The 13,347-nt window shown below is 36.5% G+C and overlaps 1 protein-coding gene across 1 annotated transcript in view; it reads left to right on the top strand.

The window, feature by feature from the left end:
• The window catches only part of LOC145988126 (cilia- and flagella-associated protein 70-like), a 210,283-nt gene that overhangs the window by 134,105 nt on the left and 62,831 nt on the right, over window positions 1-13,347 (top strand). The window contains exons 10-13 of the mRNA XM_083122956.1: window positions 4,496-4,632; window positions 6,003-6,318; window positions 8,934-9,119; window positions 12,554-12,687. Coding sequence (XP_082979082.1) covers window positions 4,496-4,632; window positions 6,003-6,318; window positions 8,934-9,119; window positions 12,554-12,687 — 773 coding nt within the window. The remainder of the gene's footprint in view (window positions 1-4,495; window positions 4,633-6,002; window positions 6,319-8,933; window positions 9,120-12,553; window positions 12,688-13,347) is intronic.

The following is a 13,347-nucleotide window of genomic DNA, read 5'->3' on the forward strand; positions in this document are numbered from 1 at the left end:
GTGGACTCAAATAAACAAATGAAACAAATATGTAATGTAGAAGTACAGGGTGCGGCAGAACCAACTAAGCAGTTTTAAGGAGCAATAAAAAGTTAATCTGGATATATAGAGAAAAATGTATTTGTTTTCTAAATTAGTACAATATACCATTTTACATTCATTTAGTTTTGAAAATAATGTCCTCAAGATGGCAGCCGTCAGCATCAATACATTGTTGTAGACGATCCATGAAGTTCCGAGCAGCTCTTGCACACATATCGCGGGGTATGGCATTCACTTCGTCAACAATCCGCTCTTTTAACTCTGGTAGGGTGTGAGGGCGGCTTTTGAAAACCTTTTCCTTCAGATATCCCCAAAGAAAGTAATCACAAATGCTGAAATCTGGTGACCGCGCAGGCCACCGGACATCACCCCTCAAAGAGACGAGGCGTCCCGGAAACATTTCTCTCAAAACATCAAGTGAAATTCGAGCTGTGTGAGCAGTAGCTCCATCCTGTTGGAACCACAAGTCCCCCAGTCCATGTTCTTCAACAATCTCGTCCATTCTTGGTTGCAGAAAATTTTGCAACATTGAAACATAACGTGTGGAATTCACAGTCACTGTCACTCCTTCCTCCTCAAAAAAGTAAGGGCCTACCACGCCAAATTGTGATATGGCACACGTTCAGCCCAGTAGCGAAAGTTTTGCTTATTCACGCACCCACAAAGATGAAAATGTGCCTTGTCACTACTGAAGAAAGCTGCATTCGGAGGGATCTGAGCAAGCATTTGCTCACACAGATTTTTACGGTTGGCGTAGTCTGCTGGGCGTAATTCTTGACCAATCATTATTTTGAAAGGATGGAACTTCAAATTGCAGTGCAGAATCCTTCTCAAACTGCGGTCTGAAATCCCCAATGCAACAGCATGTCATCGAACAGAACGTTGCGGCGATTGTTGAACTGCTGTTCTCACCTGCTGCACATTTTCTGGCGTTCTGGTGGATCTGCGTCGGCCATGTGTATCTCATCTTAGTGTGCTACCAGTTTCCTCCAAGTGCCGAACTCAGGACCGAATTGTGTTTGCATTAGGAATGGCATTGTTGCGTGGAATGTTGAACTGGCGCCGAAAAGCTCGTTGTGTAGCGATCACAGATCTGTTGTTTTCATAATACGCACGAACGGCAAAACCACGATGTGCACCGGTCCAGACCATCTTAGCTACTGAAATGGGGTCAACGCCTGAACAAAGGCAGACCACGTGCAACTGCCTACCCCCACCACAGCTCCCGCGGTAATCGATAGAAACTGCTTAGTCGGTTCTGCCGCACCCTGTACTTCTATTTCATAAAAAATCTACTTGCATCACATGTGGGGCCAGGTAGAAGCATGTGAGATGGTGAGATGGTTTGCTGTATGCAAATTACAAATATTTTATGTTTAATGGAAAAATTTTTACCAGCAAAGTTATGGATTGTTAATGGAAAACCCAGTTTATGGAATAATTTAAAGCATTTTTCTTTATTAAATTGAATCTCCAATTGTCAATCAAATAGGTGTAGACTCTTCCTTAGATATGTAGATATAATTGCTAAAAGGGAGAATGTCATCACTCATGATGTACTTATATTATTTAATGAAGCACACCCTCACGTAAAATACACTTGTGAATATATGAAGAAGAACATAATTTATTTTTTAAATCTGAAAATTGAGACAATTATTGAAACAACAATTCAAACATCTAGCCACAGAAAAAAATTGTTGGGGAAGAATACAATCATCTTAATTCAGAACAATCTTCTATAACAATGGATGTGTTTTTTTAATTTATTTTCTTAGTGGACAAAGATTATTTTCAATCAGTGGAGGCGATTGGGTTCCAAATCTAGAGGGGCAAGGTGCAAAAATTGGGGGGGGGGGGAAAGGACAGTTTGCTTTCTTGGTACATAAGGTTTAGCATAGTGCATGGGCAATAGTGGCAAATTACCCCCTAATTGCCGCCACTGTTTTCAATTAATGAAGATCGTATGAAAGAAGCAGAGAAACTTTACAATATAGTGAAAGAAAATGGTTTTAACATGAATGGAATAAACTAAATTAAAAAGTGCATTACAAGAAAACTAAAGAACACAGGAAAATGGACAATGATGAGAAACCAGTTGGAAAGAAATTAATCTGTAATCTGGTTTTTCATACAATATTATAAAAAATGTTGATAATTCAACTTCAAAATTGTTTTTAAATCGACAAGAAATTGTAACGTACATTTAATGATTATAAAATGAGAAAACCAATGCCAGATGAGGAATCCACAGGAATAATAATATAATATGTTCATGTAAGGTAAAAGATAAAAGAGGTAAGGTTCCCCGTGCATATAGCACCATACCATGAAGGCACATGTAGGGGATGGGGGAGGGGGCTAGGGCCCCACACATTCTCGATCTCGGCCATTTTGGAAGTGATGTGATCAGCACTACGTTCCAACTGCCTTTACCCTCTTAATTATAATAAATAAAAAACAAGTAAGTGCCACATACATAAGACACTTCACCCAACTATACATTACCAAATCCTCATAAACCTAAGGGAATTGAAGGAGGAGTAATCTAGAGTCTACATCAGAGGAGAGTGAGGTCCAGAACAGCCAAGTCGCATGATGTCACTTTTATCCTATACTATGAGAACGCCTCCTCCCTTTACTCCTGGGAAATGAAGAATTTTCATTTCTTTCTCAAAGAATTGACCTTTGTGATGTGCAAGTGGCTTCAATATGCTTACAGCATAATCTATGCCCCTCTCAGAAAAAAATTATAGATCACCTATGGGTACAAATTTACTATGTACACAATTTTGTGGCAGTAGAAAAATATTTAGGAGTCGCTCAAAGCTCTCAAACATTTTCCCACATATTAATATTATTTTGCCATCAAAACAAGCAGATTATTTTGTACTATTTCTTATTGGTTGACTTATTGTTTTAAGTCCACTTCGTGCACAGACAGGCTAATTTAGACTGGACCTACAGTTTAAAGTGTGATCCAAACCACTGTGCAATGTGCCTCCACCAGGTATCGAACCTGGGTCCCCTTGATTACAAAGTACGAAGATATCACTACACCATCGGTGAGGCCCTGTATTATTTCTTAGTGTTCAAATAAATTTATTCAGTCTACTAGTGAGATGAAATAAGTGTGCAAAGCAGCAAAAAACACCACTTGATAAAAAGTCCTACAACAGGAATATTGAGGCCAGTGTATGCAGTTTCAGTCAAAGCTTCAGGGAGAGAAAACATAAGGGACTGACTGTTAAAAAGACATACTGAGACAGAAGTGACTATTTTAATAAATTTCATCCACAAACCAGTTCATTGTTTTAAATTTTTGTGATAATTTCTTGTACAATTATAACAAGGCACGGTTCTACCCTTAGATCTCATTTTCATGGTCACAATATTGCTGAGACCCAACACTTGAGGTGCTGTTTTACGAATCCCTGCTAGATGGTGGCTGGGTCCATTTGCCATGCCTTACCGAACAAAAGGAAAGGATGGAACTTGGGAAGAAGGAGGTGGGGAACTATTCTCAAGGTTTGATGTGCTTTGAAAAGTTTATATAAGCTGGTGAGGCCTTTACTGACGAGTTACTGTGCACATGAAGTTACAGCAAAATGAATCATATTGAATGAATGATATCAATGAATGATATTGCGTATCATGCTGATATTGTGTATTCCCTTCAAATAGTTTGCGTGAGAACATCTCCCTCTCAGTTGCTTTCAGTTTTACCTCCGATGTAGTAATTGCGATAGAGCTCTCGTTGTTGTTGTTAAAAACAAAAGAGTTTTCGTCGGAAAGTTACTGAGAATACTGGACTGCGCTAGTGTTAGGAGCACAGAGTTGTGCTCCCTAGAACGTTTTATTTCAGGACAGGACCTCATCTACTACGACCAGCAGAAAAGAGCCTCTCTACAGAACTACAGGTATGAACATTCCTTTATCATATCCTCACCCTTCCCTGCCCAGTCAGTAGAGACTTATATTAATTATTATTGGTGTTCCATCATTTATCTGGGGTGTCACCCCCTTTTGCTAAGCAAGTGAGTAGCTTCAGTCAGTCATAGCCATAAGGAATGATACCCAAAATCTACCTTGGATTTTATACGATTGCAAAGTCAAATTTTAAATTCTATATCACCAAGACCGATTGTTGGCCAAATAATTCAGCCTACCAAGACCACAGCTTTGCCTAAATGAAGTGTTCAAAGATTAAGATAAAAACAGAACATGCAACAGAAAATTTAATAAAAATATACAGTATATGAAAGTGGAAATGGATATGCGGGTGTTCTGTAGCTAATTCCTTTTTTTTGTATTCCATGCATTTTATTCAACAGAAAAGACACATTCATTGAGAAATTTGCTACAACCAAAAATAGGATAATAGAACTGATACTTGATAAATGCAACAAGGTAAACTTTTGTATAATAATACAAACATTTTTCTTTTCCTCAGGTATCATCAGCAAAATCTGTGGAATTAATTTTGAGTTCGTCTGAGTTAAATCAAGGAGATCCAATGTTCATTGTGGTAGATATTGAGCTTCATAGGTCTGTTGTTCTAAAAAGATCACGTGAAGAACTCTCTGAAATGTGAGTTTGATAATATTTTTAATTGTGCTACATGTCAAGATGTATATAAAACTGAATGTGAATTAATTATGACAGGGAAACACAAAATATCCATGACAAACTAAGATTAATTTACTTACCTGTGCTTTGTGCTGCTTGCTTTTCCGTGGCAAACACGTGGGTATCATTACGAAAGCCAAGCAGCAGGTATACAAAAAAAAAAATGCAAGTTATCAGCATCAATAAAAACGACGGAGGAAAATTGCTTTTCCTACAATGCAGACTATGGAAGAACAGCTGTTTTAATATCAATCTGATTAAGATTAAGATGTGTAATAAACACACAAAGAACCCAACCCAAAGATAAATCTTTTCAGTGAGGCAATACCGCCAAGGCGAATGTTCCAAGCCAAAAATACTCACACAATTGTTTTTTTTTTTGTTTTTTTTGTAAATCTCATGAAGCGTGCTTTGAACTTGCAGAAAAAGCAGAATATTCAAACATATTAATAGAATCAATTCCAAGTAAAAGCAAATGTGATTTGAACCTCATCAAAACTGCATTCAGTGCTGGAAGTAGTAATCTTAATTCTAATTTGCTAATCTACTTCTAGCATAAGTCTACTTCTATTTTCAGATCAGGTTTTAAGAAATCAAAACAAGTCGCTTTTATTGAAGAAGTTTTACAGGCAATCAGCCAGGTGATTTCCAGATAGGCACATGGCACAGTGGTTCTTATCCCACTTTAAACTGTAGGTCCAGTCCCGATTAGCCTTTCTGTGTGTCAAGTGGACTTAAAACAAAAATCAATCAATCAATCTTACAACTTATTTTAATTTAGATCGTTCGGTGCCCAGGGCCGACTCCTGCCACCCCCGAGCTACAGTTTTGAACATGATAAGACTAAGAAAAGCATTCATTGTGAATGAAGTGAGTAAGAACATTTTACGAAAAGTATTTTTATTTGCATAAAATTTGAAGTTGTGAGTGGTAATTGCCCTTTGCAGGTACACTTGGCCATCAATATTTGCCCCCTTGCTCCCCCCTAGAACTCATTTCAGTCCAAGGTTGGGGGGGGGGGATGCACCTCTGTGGTTGTGCCACTGGAATTATTTAAGTCCTTTTAAGTTTTTCAAAACATAACAATCATCAGAGATTTTTCTTATCATCATAATAAAAATTCTCTAATTTCGTAATGGCAGTCCTGATATAATGCTGCTTTTAAAAGCTACTTTCTACTGAGAAAAATTAAGTTTCTCACTGTGCATGACATAAAAATAGATCAATATTGAAATGGGTTGAGTTTAATGAGAAGAGCAATTCAAGTATTAGTTAAATAGATTAAAAAAAGTTTGCTTTTAAATTGTTTGCAAGTAAAAAATTTTCTTTAGAATTTCAGACTATATTCCAGAAAGAATAAAATTGAATGAGAAAGTGATGTCGGCAGCTTTTGCTGAAGAACATTTTGCAAGATGCATCCGCAAACTCTCTTATGTAATAAGTGAAGATTTTAAAAAATATGAGCATAGGCTTTCAAAGAATATACCATATCCAACTGTGGATAAAATGAGGAATGAATTTCTGAATTTTCTCGTACACAAAGGAAGTTATCAGGCAATCAAGCAAACCATCAGAAGGGAAATTGCTTTGGTCCTGAGGGAAAAGTGTGGTCATGACTTGAAGTTTAACTCAGAATATGAATTTCAGGTAAGAGAAGTATATTTTGAATTTACTAGAAACTGCTTCTGCAATGTAGAGAAGTTACACAGATTATAAAAATATGTAGAAGAAAGATTTGTGGATATTGTGAGTAACCAGAACATCCACCCGAAAACACTAAACAATCCATAACAACATTCTGAACGTGTTGTAAGGAGTCTCACCACTTATCCCATCATATCCCAGTATGCTACAAATAGGATATCGTATTTTGCAATTTTCATTGAATTTAAATATCAAGGTATTTTGGAAATTACAAATGCTGAAGGGGTCGAGTGGCAGTTTCTTTGAATTTGAATTTGAATTTTTGGGTGCATCAGCACTTAAAGGCTATTTTGCATCTGCCATGTTATACGGGGTCTAGTCCCTTATCTTACCTAAATTAACTGTAATGTCGTTTATTAATATATTAAAACATTCTGACTTCGGTTAAAAGCTGAGGCTGTACAGGGACACTCAGCACACGTATGGACAAAACGCAGACTCCAGAGCCTCGTTAGTCTGCAAAATGCAGTCCAGGGTGTACTATGTGGAAGTGAGGTTGACAATCGGGTGTCCTAAGTGGAAGGATCACCTCTTACACCCCAGAAGCTTATTTGAAATTACTAAATTTCAAATTACTTTTGTAGAAAACATTTTCTTTATTCGTTCAGCCAAGATTTTTAAATATATAATACTTCCTGTATTTACTAGCGGAATAAGAATAATTTTTGAATGGGCACCCACAAAACTGCTCTATTGTTTTAATAGGTGTTTCTTATTTAGAAACTGTCTAATATTACAAAAACAGAGGGGTAGGTATAAAACAATTGTATGCCATCATAGAAGCTGTCCAATGGCAGTATTATTTATAATTCATGGATCTCCATGGAAGAGGCGTGCCTTCAAAGTTCCTCCAAAATTTTATATAGGGAAGGGCGTTATGGCAATTTGTTGGATAGGTTTCTTAATGAGAACATCTTTCTTTAATGTTGTCCACTGTATTTTATTGAGCACTCAAAAGTACTTTTCCACAATCACATTGTTATGATTTTGAAACCTACAGATATTGACCAGATGAGACCAATATAGCCTGAGAAAATATTTTCATCATTTGTCGCCAGGACTTACTTCATACAGATATAATGTTATGAGCACTTCATAACATTATTATAACATGCATTATAAGATTGATTTATTGAGTTGATGTGTTAAGTCCACTTTCTGCACAGTAAGGCTAATCGGGACTGGACCTACAATTTAAAGTGGGATCCGAACCACTATGTGCCTCCACTGAGTATCGAACCCGGGACTTCTTGATTACAAGGAGATGATACAACCACTGCTCCATCAAGGAGGCCTATGCATTATGAGAGTTTGGACAGGCAATCATAGGGATTACAAAATACAAAAGAACTAATAATTTGTATATTCTCTTTTTCTGAATCATATCACAAATTTAAATATGCCTAGAAAGCTTAAATAACTTTTTATTTGCCTATACAAACAAGATGGTCTATACAAAAAGTAGTAATTGCTTCAAAAGTTGTTTAATAAGTAGTTCTACAAAACAGGATCTAACTCGACTACCTTTGCCTATTACAATGCTCTAGGTACTCTCAGCTCCTCCCTAGCAGGACACCACATACATTCAAAATATCACCTCTACACTCACCTAATTTATTCTTTGCAAGGTGGCATTGATAGATTGTGCTATATATATGTGTGTGTGCATGTACTCTTGCCTATTCTACATATTATTACTAGAGGCATGCATATTTCATTTTTGAAAAAAAACACGAAATGTGAAATAACTCATGGTAATGTTAATTTTTCATGTTTCTGAAAGGTATGAGGTGCATTTTCCTACCCTGTTTTGTCATGAAATGATGTGACTGCAATAGACTCTTCAACACGAAATTTATAGTTTATTTACTGAACCGACACTTTGTGAAATTTGAATTATCCTATGAGTTATGCAATTTACAGAAAATTCATAAATTCTGCTGTAAATATTTGAGAGGAAAAAATTAATTGCTTTATACAGGAATAAAGTTAATACTCTGGTAACTATATAAGTGTGCTATTAGAAGGGATATGTTTATTTTGTGTAATAAGTGCAGTTCTTAAATTAAATTTAGTCAGCCAAGATTTTTAAATATATAAAATTTTATATATTTGTCATTTTATATACCGTCTTTGATTCGATTTCTCACCACTATAAAACCAAAATCTTATTTTATTTACCACTTTTAAACCCGAAATTAACTCTCTTTTTGTATCAAAATTTTGCTTTTTTATTTACAAAAAATTTCTGCCTCTAATTATTGCTGAATTCACATAATACAATTTCAGGAATTACTTCATTTCCTGTGAAATGTATTATCAGCATTGAGTATACAATAGAAAAATAATAACTAGTGAAAGTACAGAATAAAAAAAATATTTTTCTTAAATCTATATTTTTAACACTATTTGAAACAAGACAATTTTGAACTGCAAACTTTTCCCTGCTGTGGACATCGTAAAAGAAAAAAGTTTTTTCATTAATTAGAGTTAACTCGAACTAAAATATTTATCAGATGCTTAGTTTGTACAAACTTCATGGTAATTTTACATTTCAGAAGTTTACATCAGATATTTATATATTCCTAATTGAAGTAATGCATAGAGTGCTAAATACTCGTGTAGCTGGGGAAGATATTACTGAGCCACAGTTAGAATTTGTTACATGTGATGACTTAGCATATTTTGCAAAGGAAGCCACAGAAAATGATAACTTCAACAGTGCTGAAAAGCTGTACCTAGAGGTAAATGAGACATTAGTTCTATATGGGTCAATTTGGATCCCTGATATTTGAGTAGCAAGTTTTATTCTTGTATAGAATGTATGTATGTATGCTTGTGTGTTTTCACTGTGTGAAATGTCTACAAGAAGATATTAAAGGTTATAATATTAGGCGCATCTAGAAAGTAAGTTTCCCACTCGCCCACAAGTGGCAGGCCATACATATTGAAACCGGTTTTGCGTATGCATGAGAGGCACATGCCCTAGCTAGTGAATATCCTAGAAGATGCCTTCCAAAAGTCCTCAGTAGCGTCACGGCAGCGATGAAACGTGGCGACTCTTATTCTATCTCCCGCCGCGTGTGAGGTTCGTTTGGTGATCAAGTTCTTGAACACACAAAACATACAGCCATTTTTGGTGTAGGACATTTACTGAAGGCCGGCAAAATGTGCAAGACAACGAGCGCAGTGGGCGGCCAATGGCCGTAATGGACGAGCTTGTGGTGCAGGTGCAGCAGCGTATATTATAGGATCGTCTCATCACGATCAAGGAACTCAGCAGCCATTCGCTCAGATTTCTCGGTCGTTGTTGCACAACATTGTTACCAAACGCCTCTTGTTCTGAAAATTTTGTGCCCGGTGGGTGCCGAAACAGCTGATGCACGAACACAAAGGAAAATGCATGGGCACGGCGCTGACATTTCTGCAGCGTTAACATGATAATGACGATTTTCTCAACCGGATCATCATAGGGGATGAGACATGGGTTGCATACAGCACACCAGAAAGGAAGCAGCAGTCCATGCATTGGCGTCACAGTGGATCTCCATGCAGGACGAAGTTCAAACAGACTGTGTCGGCACGAAAAGTGATGTGCACAGTGTTTTGGGACAGATAAGGCATTCTGCTCATCGAGTTTCTACCCAGAGGTGAGACTGTGAACGCTAACCGTTACTGTGAAACACTGGGGACATTGCGATGAGCCATTCAGAATAAGCAACGCAGTAAGCTCAGTGCTGGGGTGATCTTGCTGCATGACAATGCGAAGCTGCATATGGCTAGGTGCACTGCAGCCCTTCTGGACAGGTTTGGTTGGGAGGTATTTGATCATCCATCGTACAGCCCGGATCTCACTCCCAGTGTGATTAACACTTGTTCTTGCACCTGAAAAAGTTCCTGTTTGGTCAACATTTTCACAGCGACGAAGAGGTTCAGACGGCTGTCACACAGTGGTTCGGTGCCCAGGCGGCAGACTTCTAGGATGCAGGTATACAAAAGTTGATCCTACTCTATGACAAGTGCCTGAATTCTGGCGGGAATTATGATGACAAGTAACTGGACAAGTGCTGTATCTGTGGCAATAAATCATTGAATGAAATAATGTTTCCTTTTTGTGCACGACCCCAGGGAAACTTACTTTCTGGATTCACCTAATATTATACCTGAATATGAGACAGTATTAAAATACTGAAATGTTATAAAAATATAAGTATTCTCTGAAAAACTAAAGCTACTTATCAACAGTAGCAGCTGCTGCCTATTCGCATACTTGCACATGCACACCCAAATAAATGTGCAATTTAATTAACTTTTATTATATTTATTCATTCTTCAAAACATCAAATGTTCTTCCGCCACATCACTTTTCACTTACTTCCTTATGACAGTTTTTCTATCTGAACATCATGCATCGAGTGTACATGAACAAAATTGAGAAGTGCACACAGACTCTCTTCGCACCAAGAATTGAGACATAGTAGTTATGGGCATGCGCTGTTCCCACTTCACCGTGTAGTGTTGGAATCTGTCCATTGCTTGCCATGTGATGGATTTGAGAACAACCCACGCATTGAGGGATTTTTTTTTCAGCAAATTTCAAACTCTCCCACCTCACGCTGTTCTGAGCATAGCATCAAGGAGAGGGTGTGGCATGTAGTAACGAGCGTATTCATTGATGCAAGACCAAATGCGATGAGTGGAATACGTTGATACAGGTGGTGGAAAAATAGTTTAAAAAATGTCTGAATTAAAAACATTCATAATGTCCTAGGAATTGGTGTCATTTAGACACTCTGACCTGTATTTGGAAGTTCAACGAAAATTTCAAATAATCAGAGTTCAATCTTGTATTTTTGTCACAGAACAGTGTTATTCAGTGCATGTGAGAATCAGATTTGACATAATTTTTGTAAAAGTGCTGTCAACAACTAGTTGCATTTGATTAGGGTTTCAAGGATCATAATGACAATGACTAAATTGAATAACTACATTAAAAATGATAATTAACTTAAGTGTATGATGAAATGTTTATGTGGCATTAAACTTGGGTTTCTGATGAAACACATTTTTATTAAAGAAAGATAATATATGTTGTTAAAACACGGATATTACACAAAATACTGGCGATATTATTATCCCTTACAACCATAGCAGTTTATCGGTATAGCGTTGTGAGTTATATTGTCAGGCCTTCAAATACTTAATTTTCTGCAAGTCATGAAAGTGACCAAATTACACACGTTCTCTCGTGATCAATTGAAGAAGTCACTGGGGTGTTACATGTTACAAATTTGTAATAAACGTTATTTTTATAAATTTTCATTAAATATAACTCTACTATCATCTCATTATCAGGGGAAGGTGCATCATAACTTACATTGCCAATACGATTAGCAGAAACTGGCGGGAATAATTGGGTGGGAGTAACAACACTTCTTCTGGATGGAAGGCTCAGGTGCACACCCATAGACCCAGACCACCAGGCACCACTGCTTATCAACTATAAAAATTACACTACCCAAAAAATTTTAAACTTTTATTCTGTACAACACACTGATTTAAAGAAATAGATCAAAAAATTTGCACAAGGTACGTGCAACATTTCACATTTATTGGGTTGACCCATAAGTTCATAGCATTTGTGTTCAGTGTGGCAACACTATGGTGTGATACACTGAGTATCAAATAAAATGCTTTGGCCATGGTAAATAAAAATGCTATAAACTTAAGCATCAACCCGATATTTTCCCTGGAATTTGCCATACAAAAATAAGAGTCATTATAGTGGTTAGTTTGTTGTGGCCAAATTGCAGGTACAGAAAATATTCTTCTATATCCTAAACAATATTGTATCTTATAATTTTGCCCGATTATTACCTAATATCCTAGGGGTATCTTCTTGTACACACATAAAGTAAAGTTTACATGATGTGGAATTTGCAGAGAGACAGAGGTTGGATTAGTAGCTCAATTGTAGAGCACTGCCATCGAACACTCTGATTGAATCATAATTCTCATGTAATCTTTCAGAAAGTTGAAATGTGCCAAAATTATTACATATATCTCATTCCGTTAAAATTTACACGATTTTATAAAATACCATAGATAAATGCATGTTTACTTCAAATAAAGCAACTTTTCTTAATCTAATGAAGCTTAATGTTTGCATGTTTTTCAGAGAATTGCCAGAGATAAGGAGAATGCAGATTATTGGTTTGATATTGCAGTGTACTTTGTCAGAAGGAAAAATAATGAGAAAGCAATGGAGTGCTTAAAGGAAGTTCTAATCATAGATAGAAACCATAAGAAAGGGTTTGTGGAATGAAATTTTCCTTATTTATTTTAAGGATTTTCATCGAATAACTTAAGAATAGCTGAATTCTTCTGGTAACAGAGTGCATTCACATTAAGGGTTCACTCATGATCATATCTTGGAAGGTTCTGGGTTCAAGACCCAACACATGATTGCATTGATTATTTTGTATACTTCAATTAATCATCATTCATCCTGAATATCATGATTGGCCTGACAAGGCAGAAAGTATAAACAAATGGCCAAAATACAATAAAATGCAAAAAAAGTGAGGTTTGATGGGATGCATGGGGATGTCTTCTAAATCATTTAACTTAATTTATACTACACAAACTTATTGTTGAGGAAGATGGAAAGTGTACTTTTCAATAAATTCACATTTCATTCCTTCAATGATTGTCATTAATCTTGCAATAAAAGAACAGTGTGTCTCATAATTCTCACTAAGCATTTTGTGAGTAACGTAAATCAGGTTTTGAGTAGAATAGAAGTACTTTTCATTGATGGTGTAGAATACAGAGGAATTTTGCAGTATTGAACTCTAAGGAATCATGCAGTTCCTATTTGCACATAAAAAATACTCACACAAAACTTCATGAATTATGATTGAAACCTTGGGTAACCATTGCCCATAATTTTGAATGGTGAAGAAATGGAAT

The sequence above is a fragment of the Lepisma saccharinum genome, chromosome 5 (assembly GCF_977018435.1).
Source record: "Lepisma saccharinum chromosome 5, izLepSacc3.1, whole genome shotgun sequence".
Lineage (NCBI taxonomy): Eukaryota > Metazoa > Arthropoda > Insecta > Zygentoma > Lepismatidae > Lepisma > Lepisma saccharinum.